This window comes from Anopheles coustani, chromosome 3 (genome assembly GCF_943734705.1).
Source record: "Anopheles coustani chromosome 3, idAnoCousDA_361_x.2, whole genome shotgun sequence".
Classification (NCBI taxonomy): Eukaryota; Metazoa; Arthropoda; class Insecta; order Diptera; family Culicidae; genus Anopheles; species Anopheles coustani.
Window position 1 is genome coordinate 29095177 of NC_071288.1, and position 19470 is coordinate 29114646.

General features: G+C 45.9%; 4 protein-coding genes across 5 annotated transcripts in view; 1 reads left to right on the forward strand and 3 right to left on the reverse strand.

Moving 5' to 3' along the window:
- The window catches only part of LOC131258941 (vacuolar protein sorting-associated protein 37B), a 492072-nt gene extending 480818 nt beyond the window's left edge, over positions 1-11254 (reverse strand). The window contains exons 1-3 of one of the 2 annotated variants that reach the window (XR_009178113.1): positions 11017-11254; positions 10771-10942; positions 10045-10701 (exon numbers count right to left, since the gene is read on the reverse strand). Coding sequence is in view for 1 of the 2 variants with exons in the window: in XM_058260345.1 (XP_058116328.1) it covers positions 10283-10701; positions 10771-10942; positions 11017-11130 (705 nt within the window). In the remaining variant the exon portion in view is untranslated. Of the gene's footprint in view, positions 1-10020; positions 10702-10770; positions 10943-11016 lie in introns of those variants that run through there. The other variant, XM_058260345.1, reaches the window with a different exon arrangement.
- On the forward strand, positions 3466-8483 carry LOC131258934 (alpha-tocopherol transfer protein-like). The gene is made up of 4 exons (XM_058260336.1): positions 3466-3554; positions 7418-7732; positions 7801-8161; positions 8241-8483. The coding sequence occupies exons 2-4, from the start codon at positions 7458-7460 to the stop codon at positions 8481-8483; spliced, it is 879 nt and encodes a 292-aa protein (XP_058116319.1). The 5' UTR covers positions 3466-3554; positions 7418-7457.
- Positions 8632-9536, reverse strand: LOC131258942 (uncharacterized protein C9orf85 homolog). The gene has a single exon (XM_058260347.1). It carries the CDS (start codon positions 9472-9474, stop codon positions 8776-8778), a length of 699 nt encoding a protein of 232 aa, XP_058116330.1. The 5' UTR covers positions 9475-9536; the 3' UTR covers positions 8632-8775.
- A 737-nt stretch (positions 11255-11991) lies between the features above and the next one.
- LOC131259013 (neutral ceramidase-like) lies at positions 11992-14746 on the reverse strand. Its single transcript, XM_058260426.1, has 3 exons — positions 14582-14746; positions 13249-14112; positions 11992-13143 (listed from the first exon to the last, which is right to left on the reverse strand). The coding sequence occupies exons 1-3, from the start codon at positions 14744-14746 to the stop codon at positions 11992-11994; spliced, it is 2181 nt and encodes a 726-aa protein (XP_058116409.1).
- Between the last annotated feature and the right edge of the window lie 4724 nt (positions 14747-19470).

Below are 19470 nucleotides of genomic sequence, written 5' to 3' on the forward strand. Positions count from 1 at the left end.
TGAGGTGTAAGCGACGAACTCGACCTCGTACAAACGGTTTAAAATAGTTAAACTGCGATACGGGTTATTTCAAAGTGATTCGTAGTTCTTTTAAATTTGAAACACTTGTAAATACTTATTGGACTGCTCAACCCTTTTTGCCAAAAGCGAGAAATTGTGTAATTTCTCAAATAAATTTTGTCCAGTACCTTAAACAACGTGTTTCTTGTAGGAGAAAAATCAAAATTGCATCTTTCTTTTTTCTCATGCTGCATCCACAATCCATCACACACGCAGACTGCAGTAAGTGTAAACATCAGGTTTGGCTGCCCCGTTACCTCCAGTTTTCCTGCGGCCGCTCGGCGGCGTATTATTCCATTTGCACTTTGCTGCATTCCATCGTAGTTTTTAGATGCACGAATTCAACGGCAAGTGCACCGAAACTGGGCAAGTAGTAACTATGGTGAGAGGTGTAATGGTGGTTTTAAAGAGTGGTAAGTTGTTACTCGTTAGTATCATTCCTAGGAACACTCACACCAGCAACGGGGAGTTTATAAGCAGTGGTGTTATCGCATGCTATCAAATGCAAACACGACACCGTAGATCACGATCGTCGAAAAATGTTGCGCGCAAGTATTCCCGCATTTTGCAGCCGATCTATTCGATACTGGCAAAGCATGGGGAGTAATTATAGATTAACAGTTGTGTGTGAGAAAATTCCAAAATGAAGATAAGGAAGAAGGACTAAGATAACACTGAAAGAAGCATACTTTGGAAGTAGCATGAAAACTAGTAATTTTCACCCATTGCCCATTTATCAATGCACATTTATAGTGTTACAATCCATTTTATTGGCTACGATAAAAATCTTTGTCCCTTTAACCACTTTCGATTAATGTTTACAGTAATGACCGATTCATACCACTGCATAGAATGGGTATCCATCCGAGCAAACAACCTCATTGCCACCCCACAGCCCTCCCATCTATCTAAGGCAGCACGGTTCACTTCCCCGTGCTCTGGGTTTCGTTTCGATTCGCGTGAACCAAACCAAGACATGCTGAGCTGGGCAGTAAAAACCTTTATCGTCTACCGACTAGTGTTTGTCGAACAATTAACTTCAATTTACATTTTTAATTGACCTTCGCCATTGGGTTACGCTTCCTTTTTCGGGCCTTTGGCATGCGAAAACAACGATGGAGGGGTGGAAAAGCTTACCCAATTATCCAAAGTATACCAAATAACGGAACGATACAAGGGTCGAGCAGTATTAGAACACAAAAACACACCCAACACACACAGTAAAAGAACATAAAAACAAACCCCCTTATCTGATATTCTGAAATGCACTCTACTTTGTTTTGTTCTTCCTCTTGGTGAGAGAATTGATGGTAGTAATATAGCAAGGTTTTTTCTCATAAACTCGATAGAATTTCAGTTTTTTATTTGTGCCATTCGCTGGTCTTATCTTTAGCTAGAACAACTAGCTTTCATTATGTATAGATGTTGCATATCCTTGTTTCCTCTACATGTTAAAATGTCTTAGTTTTCTTAATTCTTATATTTTGATTCAATCATTTAAACGATGTAAAGTTTAAAATCGGTTTTCAATTTGCGCGGTTTTAAATTTGAACAATTTACCTTTGATGACATATGTTGCATACATTACGAGAGCCTGAATTTATGCAATTGCTCGACACGGTTATTTTCAAACGAACCGGTATAACTGGCAGGTTTGCATTTTTGTATGTTTTTTTTTTAAACTAACTTCGATAGTAAATTAACATTCAAGTTGACATTTTCATAACACTTAGAGTTATAAAACAGCCAACAGCATGGCTTTTCAACAATTTATTTATTATTTAGTTAATTGAACAAACATGCGTTACCCTCTTGAACAACTTGATTTTTTCAGAATCAGTGATATTAAATATTCGCAATCTCGTTGATTTTCTTATAAAACACTTTCTGTATTCCGTCGTTTCCGGGAAATGTTATAAACTACAGCGAAAAAATAGATTAACTGTTGATTATAAAGATTTGAACGGACCATGTTTTGTGAAGGTCACCAAGTATATTTGGACCGGGCGAAAAACCTGCTTGACTAAGAAAATTGCATCCCCGGGAGCAACATGCATTTTCACTACGGAAGCGCTCAAACTAGTTTATTTTCCATAGCGTTGATTGTGGATCAAATACATTTCGAACCCATTTTACATGTTCGCATTGTACGTCCTTCAGACAACCGATATAAATTGAAGTAACAGTTTTACCGAAAACATTAAGCCCCACTAGAATTCCTGATCAAGAAACATACCTACCCTTCATAACTTTACTTTACGATCGCTTGCTAGTTCCAAGATACCTTACTTCCATCGAATCACTTCCCTATTTTGCAGCTCGGACGTGACAGTTGAACAGTGCGTGATGAGCATCCCTATTTTTATATGCGAGACTTCTTTGCAGAATTCGTCACGAGCGCAAGCGATTCGAGAAGTCAACGCGAGCATAATGAGAACTACGACAATGCAACGACAGTTTTGATTTAACATTATATTTGTAAAACCGTCAAAATGGGTTTTGATTATTTCGCTTTCAAACGCTAGTTTTGCATCAAAAGACAAACATGCCTCTGTTTGAACCAATAACACGAACAAACTTGCTGCAGTGATTTCTCTCATTATCTTCATCGTCAGCGTACAACATGAGCCGATCAACGATGACGAAACGTCGATTCTGCATCAACCGCACGCTGGACGACGAAATTTACCGCGCAACCGGTAGTAACCGAACACTATATCCCGCCGCACACCGTTGCAACGGCACCACTTTGGCAACCCTTTTTCCTTCCACCCTCGGGCCGGGGGCTGATCGATGCTCTTTGTGCAAGCCGAGCTGCAGCAATCGCGATAAAGTGGCCATAAAATTTTACTACATCCCCACCAGCAGCGCAGTTGCAGAAGTTGGTTACGCGAAACGGGTCGAAACTTTGCATACATTTTTCGCACACATCGCTCGCCCGGGCATGCGACGGGTCATTAGAGGGAAACTAAAAACGGTCCTCCATTATCCTTGAAGTGTTTAGTGGGAGAAAAGTAGGACAGCAACGCACGAGACAACGGGGGCACGGTAGCCCCCCTAAGGACCGACCTCCCGGTGGAGCGAACAAAGGATTTTCCTTGTTCCCAGAACTCCCGCCTTTTCCAATGTCATTCCTTGTGTCCTTCCCAACATCCTTGAGCGCAGTGAGTGTGAAGCTTGGGTGAGTAAACGTCCCACTAGAAGAACTTCATTGAGTGAGAAACTCCCCCCGGAGCACGGCGATGTACAGCTCCCACCGTTGATCCGTTGACACCGTGACGAACGTGACGTCACGCCTGTGATCCGTCCATCCACTTCCGTGCACATGGGACGGTGTGCAGTCGGGCATCGATCGGCGTGTTGCTCAGTTTGCTTCCAACAGCCGCATCGTACGGTCAGGTTTCGGTTCGGTTTTGCCTCCTTTCCCGCGCTAGTGCCGCAGTGTTTGTTTCGCCCTCCCTCCGGCCCCATCGCTACCTGCTCGAGCAACATCGGTTAGTTCTCACGATTTGTGCACTTCGTGCACCTTGCGTATTATGTCACCGGGTGCGGTATTTTGAACACGCCAAGATCCACAAATGGCCCAAACCGATTGCACGCAGCCTCCACCCGCGGCAGTCTAGCCCCGATAATGGCCCCAACAAGAAGATAAACACAGCTGGAAAGCGTCACGATACAACCAAATTCTCGAATCCGAATTGCCGACACCTTCAGTGAGGGGCAACGCACAGACGGAACAGTGTGACTTGCAGTGTTTGATGCTAAAAATATCGTGAAAAACATTAACCCCACCGCCCCGGTGTTCCCCGACGTCGCGTGCTATACACGGGAGGATCTATGAGGAGTGGAAAATGTTGCCATTGCAGAAATGGTTTTAACAATTTATTGCCAGCCAGTCTGCCGGTCTGTGGGATGGAAAGCACATCCTGGAAGGAAAAGTGTAGGATCTAGAACATCGTGGTGCCGACGCGTGCGAAAGTGAGCGTTTGTTTACGTGAGGGTTGCATTGATGGTCTTACCAACCGGAGCGGGTCTGCGCATTGGAATTCATGTTTACTCTTCTCCGTTTGGTTGAAAGAGATTGGTTTTTCTATCGACGGGTCATAAATGTACGAAAATAAACCGTTTGAAACCCCCTCAGTTCAAATCTTTTACACCTGGAATATCTTGCGATTGAGGAATATCTTGCGTACTTGGCATGTGTTTAGATTCTTGAAGGGTCAACTCAGTCTTGAAGGCCAACTCATTGCAGCATAATTTTGTTCTGCTGGTAGTTCTAGACACTTACTTAGTCTGTTCTCATCTCTCTGTCACGTTTAGTAGTACTTTTTTCTCGCTCTATTACTTTTATTTTCTGAATTCTAAATGAACTGTTAGCTTGATATGGTTTTACCTTAGTGTGTGGTTCCTCGATTGTCAATCAATGAATATCGTTTTCAGGAAATGCGCCTCCATTTTTTGTCCAGTTCTCCAGTAGTACCCAGCCTACCACGAGAGCACCTCTGCCTGGTAGTTGACCAGATCTCAATTCTTGTTGCGCCAGCAGATCAACTTAGGAATCAAGGTCCTTTGGTAGACTGTTGCTTGCTAAACCTGTCATATGGGTATTTCTAATCTGATTTTTTTCGTGTATTCTAACTTTTGCATATTAAAACCGTATCTTAAAAAAAAACTTGTTCCGTTTCTCATCTGAACCTGTTGCATTATTTTGTGCATACCCGTATTCTTAACTTCTGTTTCAGTTCTGTTCAGCTTGCGCAGTTTTCGTTTGCGATCTGCCACTTGCGTTGCAGTCGACGGGTTAAACCAGTCCCATTTGTACTCCTCGTACGTTTTTGGCGCAATCGAATGTCTTTAAAGCATCCAATCTCTTGCTCATATCTACTTTTTCTGGCTGCAGAATTACTCAGGCGATTTTGATCATCAAGCTAACGTACGTTTTATGATCCAGTTTTTTCAATAGATGGGAGTGCAAAAGAAGGAATTTTTGAGGAGAAATAAAAAAGTGAATCACAAAAATATCGATGGGGATCAGACTGAGTCTTCTCTTATAATTACGTTTAGTGAGGAAACTTATCTTATTTATGAAATATGCGTCCACATTTGCATCCGTTATATTAATTTAAATATATAGAGAAATGTGAAATTACTATTGATACTATGATTAAAGTAACGTGTCGCGTATCGAGTTTCCACAAACATTACATATAACTCGTTTCTACCGTAACATTTCGCCGTTCCTTTCGACGCTGGACTATTCGTGTGGGCAAAAGTGGGCCAACAGAAAGCGACAGTTGCTTTCAATCCAACTGCTGCTAAATGCTTTTCCCTTTCCAGAGGCTCGTCAGGTGATAGAGCTGAACCGCGTCTACCAAACGCAACTGATCTTTCTCCAACGAAAGCTTCGTAGGTCTTCCAGCGTCACTGGTAGATAACGGTTTGTGGCGAAATGCTTGTTGCCCGAACGACGGGTGAGAATTGTAAAAATAAACAAAAGCCCATCCATGGGATTTCGTTGGTGTATTGCCGCCAAGCTTCTCAAGACGATTTGCTTCTTTTGGGACCACTTCTGCACCTCCATCGGCCCGTTAGATGAACTCGACGGTTAGATGTGCCAAATCTCAGTGGACGAAGGTGACAATGAAGGGGACTGACGCCGAGGTGATCGGGTTGGTCTGCAGCGCTCACGCTGGGTTGCGCGAATCGCGCCAACCGGTTTGCTAGAGCAGCATAATTTAGTGTTGCATAATTTCCGTACCACAGCTGACTAGGGCCGGGCGGATTCCTAGAGCACGTTCTGCCGATGGAGACGCGAAAGTGTTACACACAGACCGTCGATGCGACTAGAGCATAGTTTTCATTTCGCAAAAAGCATGTTGTGGAGCTAATTCAAATTGCAAATTGTGGAGATGAATAATAAGATCCTTAAAGATGGCTAGCGAGTTAACTGAACGTTTTTAAGACAACCAATCTTCATATATCTCCGATTGGTCGATCGTTGGAACTTAGAAAAGTGTGCGGGATTTGTTTATTCATTTCAGTCTCTTTATTCAAGTTTGGGTTTGTTTAAGCAGGTGTTACCTTATTTGTGGCTCCCAACGTGATTAGAATAACGTTTCCCTAAATGTTTTAGCTCTTTGCAACTCGTCTCTCACGCAAATGAGGTAAAAATAGTCACGATGAAAAATGGAATAATTCAACAGAAATGTCAGTTAATTTTTCTTAACGGCACCATGTTATCCTGATTTGTCGGATATAAAGAAGGTTCGCCAAATGATACGCACTGCTCGTGTAATTTATTTCCTTGGTGCTTTGTTTACCACAGTGTCTTCCATTTCCTCCCCGGTTCGCTCATTTGCATTGGTAATTTTCTACCGATAAGATAGTTTTAAAATTCCCTCAAAACAGTTGCGCACTCACTCAACCGTTCCAAAACCTCGTCAACTCTTCCAAGACCAAGACAAGTTTGACCTTAACGCGAAACCGCTTTTAGTCGCGCAAAATGCGTACGGCAAAGTCTCGGTCGAGCTCCTACACTTCTATGATTCGTTTTAACGTACGTTTGTGGCGCGAAGATGAACATGCTTCGGCGAGGCATGCGTCAGCACTGGTTCCGCCGATACGTTATTGTCGTCATTTTCATAGCAACAATGCGATACCTTCTTTGCTCGAGCGTAAGGGATCGTGTTGACCTGAACTTGATCATGGTTTGCCTAGGATCGGAAACGTAGGAAGTATGGCGTGTGCATTTGAATTTGTAATTATTTTCACGCTGATAATAGATAGGTAGCTACACCACCGGTCATCAGATGTGGCTTTCATGGAAGGCTACGTTGATTACGACCTAAGGTGGACAATTACGAATTACGTTGTGACGCGCTAGCGTCGATGTGTATTGTCGGAAGGCGCATCGCTTGATCTTTCAGTAAAGCTGGTTTGCTGAATTGTTTTTCCGTCGCGTGGCGAAGGCAAAAGCTGGAAACGATTCCAACAAGCCCCCCACTAGACTAGAACGCTTTGACGACTATGCTAATTGGCGCAGTTGGCTGTATTACATGCGTCAATATTGCACCAAACAACACTTACTATGAGCCGTTGGGAAATTGTTACATTGCTGCAGTCAATAGCGCGTGCTGTTGGCTGCAATTTCTTCAACAAAATATTATTTAAGTTTTTATTTTTTACGGATTCGCTAAAGTGCTTGTGACCCCAACCGGTCAGAAAGTTGTTCTAAGCTTATGATTGTAGCGATATGCAGCCTTGTGTTTTATGGGAGCTGTATCCTTTGTTGTAATGATGCAATTGACCTGTGTACCGACCCATTATTTAATAAAAAACATCCGGTTTTACTTTTCAGTATATTAGCAGACATTCAGTAAAGGTCGCTGGAACGCAAAATGGAGCATGACATGGGCTACGACCTAGAGGACGCACTGAAGCGCGAAGGACTCTCTCGGGAAGATTTGAAAGCCCTTAGAAACCCTCCGATCGAGGGAGTGCCAACCACCATCACCGATAAGCAGCTCGCCTGCTTCCTGGACGCGTGTGACAAGAACATCGATGAAACGAGGAAGGTGTTAAAAATTTACTACGACATTCGTAAGACCAGCCCAGAGCTGTTCAGCAACCGCGATCCACTTAGTGCACCGATCCAGCAATGTCTGCAAAATCAGTGAGTATTATGGAGGGCTGGGACAACGTTAGCATCAGTTTGAAAGTGTCTTTACTTTTCTCTTCCAGGGATTATTTCCCGTTGCCAACGACTCCCAGCGGATATTCGGTGGTGTTTCATCGTTTGAAAAATTCGCGCGCTTCCAATTACCAATTCGACGAGGCAATCAAAACGTACTTCATGACCATCGATTCCTGCCTGTACTCGCAGGGACCACGCCCGGGTATCATTTTCCTGTTCGACATGAAAAACGTCGGTCTGATGCATTTGACCAGAATCAACATGAGCTCGGTGCGCAAATTCTTCAGCTATCTGCAGGAAGGTCTACCGGCAAAACTGAAAGCGATCCACGTGGTGAACGTAGTATCCTTTTTCGACAAGATTATGTACATCATCAAACCCTTCATTCATGCTGAAATTTTAAACATGGTTAGTTGAAACTGTAAGCCCTCCAGTAACTAAACGGTTGACTAATGTTTTTAACATTATACATCGACTCTACTTTAAGCTATACCTTCACACATCCAACGCGAATTTCGAAAAGTTCTACGACGAATGGATACCCAAGAGTTGTCTGCCGTCGGACCTGGGTGGAGATCTAAAATCAATTGATGAGCTTCACCAAGACCACATGAAGGAGTTTGAGCGGCAAAGAAACTATTTTCTATCCGAGGAGGGCCAGCGCAACGGAGAACCGAACAAAGGGGAGGAGTCGACGGAAAAAATGCTACGTTCGCTATCGATAGACTAACGGAATGTCGTTGCGTTCTAGCGGGATCATGTATTTCAATGTGATAGTAGATAGTCTATGCAAAGGCATTCCACCTGGTCGAGCCAAACTACTACAAACTGGGGAATGGATTTTTCGTATACTATTTGGTGGGTTTTTATACTGTACATTCAAAATTGGTTTGATCCTGTACTCACTGTTTTACGTATTACAGTATATGTAAATAAAACAACATTTATATTCTATATTCGTTTTGTGTCAACGTAATTGAACGAACTCTAAATGGTTACAGGCGAATACATTCCACTTGGGTTTATTTCGTATCAGATGCATCGGAGAAATCTTCATCACTGAAGTCGTCGTAGTCTTCATCCCCACTACTAAACTCATCCAAATCATCTTTTTCGCCATCCTTTCCAGCGGCCAGCTTCAGCTGTTCGTACTTTTCCATAAGTTCTTCCCTCGTGCGTGGCACGGGCGCATTCGCTTTCTTCTTTCCATCAGCACCAGTCTCATCATCGTCCGATCCCTCCTGTTCCGAGTCTACGTTCTTTGACTTCTTCTTTTTCCCACGGTTCATAAAGCGCAAAAACGTCCTTCGCTTCCGCTCCGGCAGTAACTTGATGAGCTGGTCCATCTCCGCCTTCAGTTTCACCTGTTCCTGCGGGGTTGGTTCCGGTGGAATGATGTTCGCTTCGTCTGCGGACTTGCGACATTTGGCGCAGCACCTGCTACCAAGTGCACAGTCCCGGCACAGGACATGGTATGCCCGCTTGACCTTCCGTTCACCGCATTTGATGCACGCTTTCGGCTGTGTTAACGGTTTGTACTTCCGGTACTTGATCTTCCAATCGATGACGCTCTTACAATGTTCACACACTTCACTCACATTTAAGTTGTTGATAAGCTTGATCAGCGGCGTGTGCTTATCGTGCAGATCGTTCTTGAAGGCAAACGTATTCTGGTGCTTCTGAGGTCGAGTACGACGCGATTCGCCTCTTTTTGAACTCATTTTTCAACGAAAATGCTTTGCTCGTTTGGAAACGTGTGTTTGTTTACATTTGAAACAATAAAATTTCCAAAACACAGCTGTTGACAGTTAGCGAGTTGTAGTTGAAGAAGGTGTGTCAATCTAGTCTCCTTTAGTGGTGGGTTCTCGGAACAGCACTCACCGCTCCGACGGCTCCGGAATGCTCCGACGGACCCAGACGACTCCGGACGGCTCAGACTGCCGACTAGCGACCTCGGTTCCGGACGACTCCGGCTGCCGACTAGTGTCTCCGGACAGAACCAGACGGCTCCGACCCCGGAGTATTGTGGAGTCGAGTCCCGAAACTGGTTCGGAAACTGGTTGCGGTTTTTTGTCAACATTACCCAGGCTCCTTGTGGAGCAAAGAACAGTAGCTGGAAATTATTTATTGTCTGATTGTTGTCCAATACCCATTATAACGGCTACAACAAAAAATATTTCAAAAATCAAAATATGAAGCATAAAAACCCATTAAAAAGTGTCATACATACAACCAAATACATTCAATACTACTTGTACTATTTTTGTTCTTTTAATCTTAACTTTATTCACTTGCTCGATGATCCATCATGTTGTCTGCTATACCATGCTTACTTAATAAATTAAACTCTGCAGTATAATTCACATCCTTACAAAACTTGTGCAGTTCTACGATTATATCGAGTTCGCAGAACACGCCAACAAACATTTGTTCCTCCTGCTTGCTTAGTGTAACATTTCACACGCCAATTTTGTGTGTTAGAAGACCTTATCTACCCAATCACAAACGAAGGCATTATTTTTAATTCGTCTAGAACCTTGGAGATTGAAACATTGCGAGCGGATACGGGACCGAGCCCTGATCTACTGGATACGGCACGTACGCAGGAGAGCCAGAAGAAGATGGTGGTTGATCAAATCCTGCTGGAGATGCTTGAGCTGGAGGTGTGTACGGTCCCAGATTTAGAAGGTGAAATCCAGGCATGGGAGTAGAAATGTCCAAGTTCTGTCCTTTTGTCTTAATAATTAAATCGACCATCTTTTCCGCCTTAAGCTTCCTAGTGTGCATTAGCTTTCGAACGCCCATGAACTGTTCCAAAAATGGGTCGGTGGATAGTTCACCGTCCAAGAACTGTTTTACGAGTGCCTCCGATTCCTCCTCACTTTCAGCAGCGGCGGTCTGCAGTAGAGCCATCACTGTATCCGCATTGGAACTCGACGCCTTCGCATCTAAATGAAAAGAATAATTTTCATTACTGGCATGAACTGATCATAATGTTTGGAGGCACTTTAACTTACTGAGCTCAGCTATTTTCTTTTTTACATCCTCTCCAGCCTGTCGACCTTCTTCCCCCAGCTCCTCCACTCGCGATCGGAGTTCGATCATCTTTGGTTCAAACTCCAGATTAGCCTCCGCCAGTCTTCTATTTTCGTTGATAACCGCGTCTTTTGACGAATCAATAGTTTTAATCTGCAAATAATACGTGCGATTTCAATGGGGATGAGTCACAGAAGAGACTAGTAGAGAGTATTCCTAACACCTACCACTTCATTGACCCGTTCGTCAAGCATCTCTTCATCGGCCAATAAATTTCTCAGCTCGTCAGAGCTAAGGTTTTGAAGCGAATTGATCGCCTGCTGGAGCAGCGCCTGATACATCTTAATGAAATGCGTCTCAGCGAGATCAAAGTCAGCGATTACACCAAGTCAGCACCAACTTTTTCGTTTGGAAATTATGCTTTTCTTGAAGAAAGAAACTTTGTTTTCCTACACAGCAAATTCCTAGCACTGACAGCTGTAATGGCAGGAAGGTACCTATAGTAAACGAAGAAAGGTGAGCTCATAGCCCCGTCGTGACAGGCATATTGGAATGATGTTTTGAAAATCGTAATGCCGTTTGTTAACTCTACATAAAGACACAAGACCCCAAAATTTTATAATGCCGACGGTACTGGATTATATTACTACCGAGAGGGGAACCTGCCATTGTTGGCTGCTAGCGTCTCAAGGGTTTCCCCCCTAGAATTGAAACGGCATTGTAAAATTTAACTCCCACTAGTTGTGGTATGTGTTTGTCGTTTTACGAAATTCATTCCTAGCTACGTAATTACCGATACACAAAAAAACATAGCCATAAACATAAAAGTACCTCTTAATTTTCAATTTCTTGAGTCGTTTTTTATTTTCACATACAACATTTTCGCTTATACTAAAAAATGGCCATGTAGCGTAAGAGAAACATGAAATCTTAATATTTTTTGGCATAAATATCAAAGTTTGTTGCAGGGGGACATAGAAAATCTCGTCGTTCGTAACTTCTAAGCGATCAAACCTTGCAGTACAGTATAGTAAGTTCCCAACCCCAAATTACCCCATACTTGAACGAATACTTTTGTGTTGCGCACGGCGTGCTTATAGCCAGCTTTACATCGTGAAACTAGTACTAACTTGTCATAACGTGATCAATTTGGCACAACGTTATCCTACAGTCTATCGTTGGGCTTTCGGTTGTTTCGGTGGTCACTCCACGTGGAAGTTTCTCGTTGTGCCATTGTACGGGAAGATGCCGCCCAAGATGTAGCGCCAGTAGCCAAAGTGTTGTATTCGGTACGTGCCCGGTTCGACCTGATCCGAGATTTCCCATTCCAGCTCGATGTCACTGTACGCGAAGAGCGTCGAGCGGCGGTGCCACTTGAATTTCGTCTCCCAGTTCGCGTCCGTCGCGATCACCTCCCAAGTGTCCCGTCGCTGATGCGTATGATCTACGCTGTTCGTTTCCTCGAAATCCGGTATCAACCGTTCGACGGTGAAGTAGGTCTTCTCGTGCATCAGATTGTTTCGGGGGTTGCCCGCGATGAACATGACGCGCACGGTGTCACCGCGATGGTACGGGGTTTCCCGGGGCTGTAGCTTGCAGTCACCAAAGTACCACCCGAACGGATGGCCATCGAACACCACCCCCGTCGACAGGGTGATCTGCTTATCATCCTCGAACGGTGGCAGTGGGCCGGGTTCCAGTGTTTCACCTCGCCGGATCGCGTGCATGAGCTTTCCGAACTGCTCCAAGTAGATGGTGAGCGTGTGCGGACCGTACAGCGTGGAGGCGCCTTCGTAACGCTGGATGGCGTACTCTTCCGGTGTGGCCACGTAACTGGTGTACATATTGGAAAGTCCCGCAATCACCACCGTCAGCTCCTCGCCGCTGCTATCCAGCGATGCCTGGCGTACCGCGGCCCTTAGCCTTCTTCCGGACATGGTCGTAAACTCGGCGGGAACGGCCGCGATGGCAAAGTCTCCGAGCAGCAAAATCTGCGTCGGGACAATCTTGGGTTGCGCTTCGTAGCCAAACTTCGCGCGACCACTCGCAATCAAAATCGGTTTGGGCGCTTGGCACTGTTTATCCTCGGCGGTCGGTTCTGCCAGGATGTCACGGGCCGTGTTCCAGAAGGACGAATCCGTCAGTGTGGCCTGACGGAAGTCGAACGCACCGGGCCCGTCGGTTGTACCCGCGCCGAAGCTGTATCCCATGGCGGGATAGCACCCGTGGACGGTTTCCACCTCGCCAGTGTTTGGGTTAACGTACGGCACCTTCATCTGCGTCATGTCGATGAACTGGTGGGCGAACTGGATCCGTCCCGTCACTTCACGACCTCCATTAGCACTCAACAGTTTCTGAAGAGAAGAAACGAAAACATGAATCAACCAAACGGCAAGAGATTAGCAGGAGTTTGAAGCGCGCAATTTCCGCGTAACCTTGACCATCAATTGCGTACTCACCGAGGCGGCGTCGTAAAGCCTTGTACCGATGATCTTCGTGCTCTCGAACATGTCCTTGCCCGGGCCAGACGCAATGCACGCTCCAGCTCCCTGCGGACAGGAAGAGGTCAGCATATCGCACGGCAGTCCCGTCTTCTCGCACTTCGGTCCCATGATATTCGGTGACGCATCGCCCAGGTTGGTGGATGCGAACGCACCGACAAAGTCGCCCCGCCCGGGCACCTTCACCCCGTTCCGGTCCAGCTCCAGCAGAACGGAAGCGTACCCAACGTTGTCGCTCGAGACGTAGCGGTTCGTTTTGTTCATCGACGTCGGATGGACGGCGAACCAGTTGATTACACCCCGGAGCTGACCCCGCTCGCTGTCGACCAGCCGCAGCTGGACCAGCTTCTTGTCCGTGTAGTCCCGGTAGAACTCCCGCTCGGCCTGGGGATTGTTCTCGTACGCGCTCGGGCTGCGGTTGATGTTCGCCTCCTGAACCGTCGTCTCCGACAGGAAGAGGCGCCCTTCGCGCACACTCTCGTGTGCCCGCACAATGGCCAGCGCAATGCCCTCGACAAGGGCATCGAAGTTCTGCGGCACAAAGCCCAGGGACGCTATGTCGTACAGGTAGGACATCAGAAAGCCGGACGGGACGCTGTGGCTGTGCGAACCGCTCAGCACCACGTTCTCGAACCGGTACAGATCGCCGTAGCGCGCTTTCAGCAATCCCAGCACGTCCCGCTTCACCGCGTGCCCCATCATGCCGGCGTCCGCGCTGACGAACGCCACGCGCGACCCTTCGTCGTCCTCGAAGATGAACGCCCGGGCGTACTGCCGCAGATGGATGCCCTGGCCGCGCTGCGAAAACTCGCCGTAACCCATCTGGGAGGAGGGTGAGTAGGAAATGATAAACGGAAATTACTCATGTCAATCACATACAGCCGCGATCATCATCCATCAAGGGGGTTTTAGTGTTAGGAAGGCAAAATCACCAACCTAGCTTTGAAGAAGTCAAAACCTGAGAATTGTGGCACGTTCTATAACATTAGAATATATGTTTTTATAATGCCTTCCTTTTTAAGTTTTGCTAAAAAAACTGTTTAATGACGGCACAAGCATTTTAAACTGTTAAATAATCTATTATTGTGTCCACAAATATACATTTCATTTGCAAACAGCATGGTTTTTATTGCCTTTCCTAAATGAAATGGATTTTTTCTATAATAAACACTAATCAATCCCTGCTTCAAAACGAAGCGGAAGTGAGTTACAAAATCCTTCTTCCAAAACTCCCTATCATTTCCAAACGTAGCAAACCCCCTTAATGACCATCTCCACACCATATACTTACAAAACCGATCTCCACCGGTGGACCGGTACAGTCCGCTCGTCCCACGCCCAACCGGTACGCCTCGGCTCCGGACGATGCGCAGCCGAGGAGCAGCAGAACCACCGTTAGGCGGAAGAACAAAGCAAAGCTGAGCGTCTGGTGCGGCGTCATCTTCGTGATCGCCATCCTACATTCGAGTTCGAACCGAACGCGGAACAAGCTGTCTGATTTTCCACCCGGACAGAACTTGCAGCAGCAGCAGCAGCAGCACCTGAACTGAAGTGCGACACAAAGCGATACGTGCTCAGCATAAGAGTCCGGATCGTCCCCCTCCCTGTTTGCGATGGGGTTGCCTATGCCAAAGCTTATGCTTTGGTCGGTTTCCGCCTCCGATAAGCCGCTCGAGGGTTGACGTACAAATTTAGATTCCGCTCCGTGATACCCTCAGGTGTCGGGCGGGGTTCGGTCGATCACTTGATAGAACTGCACTCTGTCGCCTGCCTCACTTTTGCACCCTCTTTTGGGGCCTCTGGTGTTTTTTTATTTATCAGCTACCAGCTGCCTGGAACTGCCCAGATGGATCGAACAAAGTCAATACACAAACGGCGGAAATAGGGTTTGGTGTTCGGCTAAAAAAAAACACCCCTTTCGCAACCCGCGGGAGCGATGAGATTAGATATCGAAGATTTCGATTTCCACTTGTTCCTGGGGATTCGATATGCCGTACCGATTTCGGGCTGGTGATGATGGGGCAGAATGACTCTGGGGGTTAATCGCACCTGCAACTCGGCGCAATAACACAAAAAGTAACTGTGTATCTTTAATTGATCTTTTTTGCCCTTGTGAATCCGATTGTCGTTTACAATTTTTTTAGGTCACACTCGCAAAACTTAACCACACTCACTTTCGCCCTCGAATGGTTCCGAAGGTTGTGAATAATAATTTTAAGAACACTAGTAATTTTGGGTTTTTCTATCCCTTCCCTGGGAGGGTTGATTTAACACTTTTTCTCAATTTTAACTGCACCACACGAGATGTGCACGCCTCACCGGAGTACTACGATGATCGCCGATGAGGAGAAGGTTGCTACGATCGCGGATCTTTGGAGCCTTTCAAGAAGGCTACCAGTCCGCTTGCTAGCGGTCTCGTTTTGCCACGCCGTTCCTCTGTTTTGCTGTCCCTGTGTCACGCTCTTTGTGCAGCTCGAAGTGCACTTTCGCACTTTCCAACAAGCAACGCAGCGAGTGCACTCGTACGAAGGGGCGCAATATAACGGTTCCACTATCGCTACAACTTCTTCTAGCAAGCCGTGATGATTCACCGTGTGTGTTCGTGCGGTGGCTCTCCGTCCATAATAGTTTCCGCTGAGTCGAGACAAACTAGCACCGCGGGTCTCCCCACACGTAATAGCAGCGAGAACAACAGTCGGCGAAAAACAAGAACCAAGATCAAGTAAACTCGCTCTCCTCGTGCTTGTCAACAATCTTCAAGCCCGCAGTAAGGGGGTAAATATCAACAGCTCGAGTGCGACTCACTTGTTTTTATACTTGTACGATTACTTTTCTTTGTATGTTCGGTTCCCTGCCTAGCTGACCGCGAAACCGAACGCAGCATCAGAGGTTTGCAGACGACCGACGACGTTCTCTCCGATCGACCTACCGACCAAGACTGATTTGCCCCTGGCCGCGCAAACGCGTACTTAGCGCGTGCTACGCCGCGCCGGTATCCTTCCTCAACCACCGCCATTCGTGCACCCAACCGAACGTCGTCACCCCTTTCGACGGGGTGGTGGTGGGTCGTTGGGGCGCTGCGGGAAGCACTTTCGCTTGGTAAACTTCCGCGGGCCCGATGGGATGTGGACCGTGGTGTGCGTGACCGGCCGTTTGTTTGTTTGAATTTATTCAGAACGTCATCTCGACCGTCGTCCTGATCGGGTATGCGGAGATCGTCGCAAAAGGGGGTTGGTGAGAGGGAGTGTCAAAATCAAAACCCCCCCCAGAACTGTACCAAGCAGGGGGGGAAGAAAGGGGCGATAAAGACGCATGCGAAGTGGTTTTGCGACTCGCTGCCCCGTGTTCCCGGTTATCACGGTTCTTGCTTTGATTGTGTCGCCATTTTGGGGGTGCGACCAAATTGGGGAGTTTTTTTCGACAAAGCGGTATAAATGCGGGGACACGGGGCGGGGTGAAGACATCTCCGGTCAGGGAAGTCCACCTTCGGAAGAACTGTATCTCCGCGACCTTGCTACACCGGTGTGTCGTTTTTTCTTTCTTTTTATTTCGGCTCCACCACCACGTTTATTATTTCTCGCGGAAGCACGTTTTGGAGAAGCGCGAAGATAGAGAGACAGATAAAAAAAAGGAAAGACGCCGAGAGGGACAGGCACACACGGTGTACATATGGCTTCGCTACAGCATTTCATGGTGGCACGCCGTTACAGGTGGTTTGCCTTTTAATCGCGGTGCTTTTTTTTTTGTTCCTCTCTCTATTTTGAATTTGTCGGTTTCGCGCTGTCGCCTGCAGAAGTGGCGCGAGCCTTCAACATGTGAAGTGCACCAGTACTTGAGCTTTTTCGCCCGAAGTGGCCAGCTTAAGTTTCATGGGCGAGAGGTCGAGTGCAATTGTGATCGCGTGGATTACGACAGCGCATCATCGCCACTCGCCGCCGTCGTTTCTTCGTTCTTGGCACGTGTTTTTGAACTTTGCTCAGTGATGCAAAAGCATGAGAATCGATCGGCCGGGTTGCTCAGCCCGAACCGGCGTCACGTTGCTTCGCGCCCGCGCCCGGTATAATGACACTTAATTCTCAACAACCGACGGCCTACCACTCCCACCATCAAATTTACCGGCAAGGAGAGCATGCATATTTGATTTGCCCGACCTCAGATGTCCATTTCTCGATCGCCTCCGATCGCACAAGCTGCTCGCAGCCTCCCTTTGCCGCTAGAAGGGAGAGGGGGGTACGGGTAAGGACGCACATAGGTCAGGTTGAATTTATTGATTATCTCACTGGTGTCGCTTGCGATCGCGGACCGGCTCATTCTCGTACCTTCCACGATCGCGGTTGAACGGAACTGACTCACCTTCAACACCTCCCTCCGGTGGCGCTACAGAGGGTTCCGAGCCCAGCTAAAGGGTTGCCCACGGGCTGATTTATGAGCGCAGTGCTCTCATCGGCTGCACGAAACGCGAGCCGCTCAAACACGGATGACCGTCGGAAGTGTACGCTTCTATTTGTTATCTTTGATCTCGCTTCCTTGTTTGCACATCTTTCAGCGACGAGGCGGGCTGGTTCGGTGGACTTTGGTGGGAGGGATTCTTTTCGGACGTGTCTGCTTCGAGACCGAAACTCGCACCGAATATGCATATTGCTTTGAACCGATTCATTCGTTTCCTATACCCAAATGATGTTTACTATCATCACGTATCAGCAATCCGCGTAGCGTATCTATTTTCCGGTTTCTGTGCGGTTTTTTAAACCAGATTCATAACAAACAAGCAACCCCAAACTGTAAAATATTCCGTTGATTGGAATCCGAAGCTGACCGCTTCCCCTCAACCGATATAAGTTTCGAGGTTTCCTCTTCGTATGTTCACCGTTTTTCTCAACATTTTGAGCAAGTGATTCGAGTACCGAGCGAATCGAGTGGCTTATTGGGCAAGAGCGATATAATTGAAGCAGTAATTTGATTTCATCGAAGGACAACCGTTCGCAACATGGCCATGAATGCTAAAGGAAAAGGTGGCGTATCGCGGGCTTACATGTGCGCCTCGAGCATTCCCATCTTCTTTTGAATGTTGTGTCATTTCCTTTTTTCGAGAAAGGACGATATAAAGAAGCAAGGGAGTGGAGAGTCAAATTGTTTAAATAATTAAGGTAACCTTGCTTCACACACTACATATGTTCCAATTTGATCATTGATTTCATCTTGCTTCTTTCGATGCTAATTTTTGTTAGAAATTTTATTTATTTTTATTTTATGAATTGTTTGTTATATCAATGTTAGAAAATTTTAAACAAATCAATGCAGTACAGCGGGTACATTAAAGGATGTAACATTTTTCTCAAATTTTCTGCTTCGGAAAAGAACCACCCTGTGCAGTCCGAATGAATTCATCGCTCACGGTCATCGAGCGAACCGAACCACGATGAACGGAAAGCTCGTCGCGCGGATGTTCATTACACTTTATCATCCCATGGAACTGGAGAGCTTGAGTTTAAATTTTCTATCGGTATGCCATAGGAAATGCAACAATTTTTGAGTTTAAGTAACTTTCCAGCATTAGCTTTGCTTGAATTTCAAATTCATTCCATTCCATTCACACATCCATTTTTGGGCAGGTTTCAATCAATCTAATTCAAGACTGTTCTTTCTAAACAAGCTAATTTACATTTTCAATGTTGAATGCATTTACAGAAATTTACAAAGCAATGACCAAACCAATTTCTTTTTCATCAGTATGTTATTATTTACTTTTATTTTTATTCTACTGTTTAGTTTTACTTTAAGAGGTATGTTCCATTCAATTTCAGGTTGTTCTTTCAAAACCAGTTGTTTTAAATGTTCAATGTTGAATGATTTTACATGATTACAGATCAATGGCTAAACAAATCTCTTTTTCATCAGTATTTTATTGTTTACTTTTACCTTAGTCCATGATCAATACACAATTTCGTTAGTGTTATTTCGGTTTAATATACGCTTATTCCCTACTACGTACGAGTGAAAATGTGTCGCTTAATTTGCGTGTATATTTGGGGCTAGTCGGGACGAAACAAAAAAAAAACATTCGCAAACAAATACTAGCTCTAGCTCGGTTCAACAAAGCTCCAAGGCAAAGCTTTTGCTTGCAGGAAACGAACCCCTTTAAGCGAAGGATTGCAAAAAGGCAAAACCATGAGTTCACAT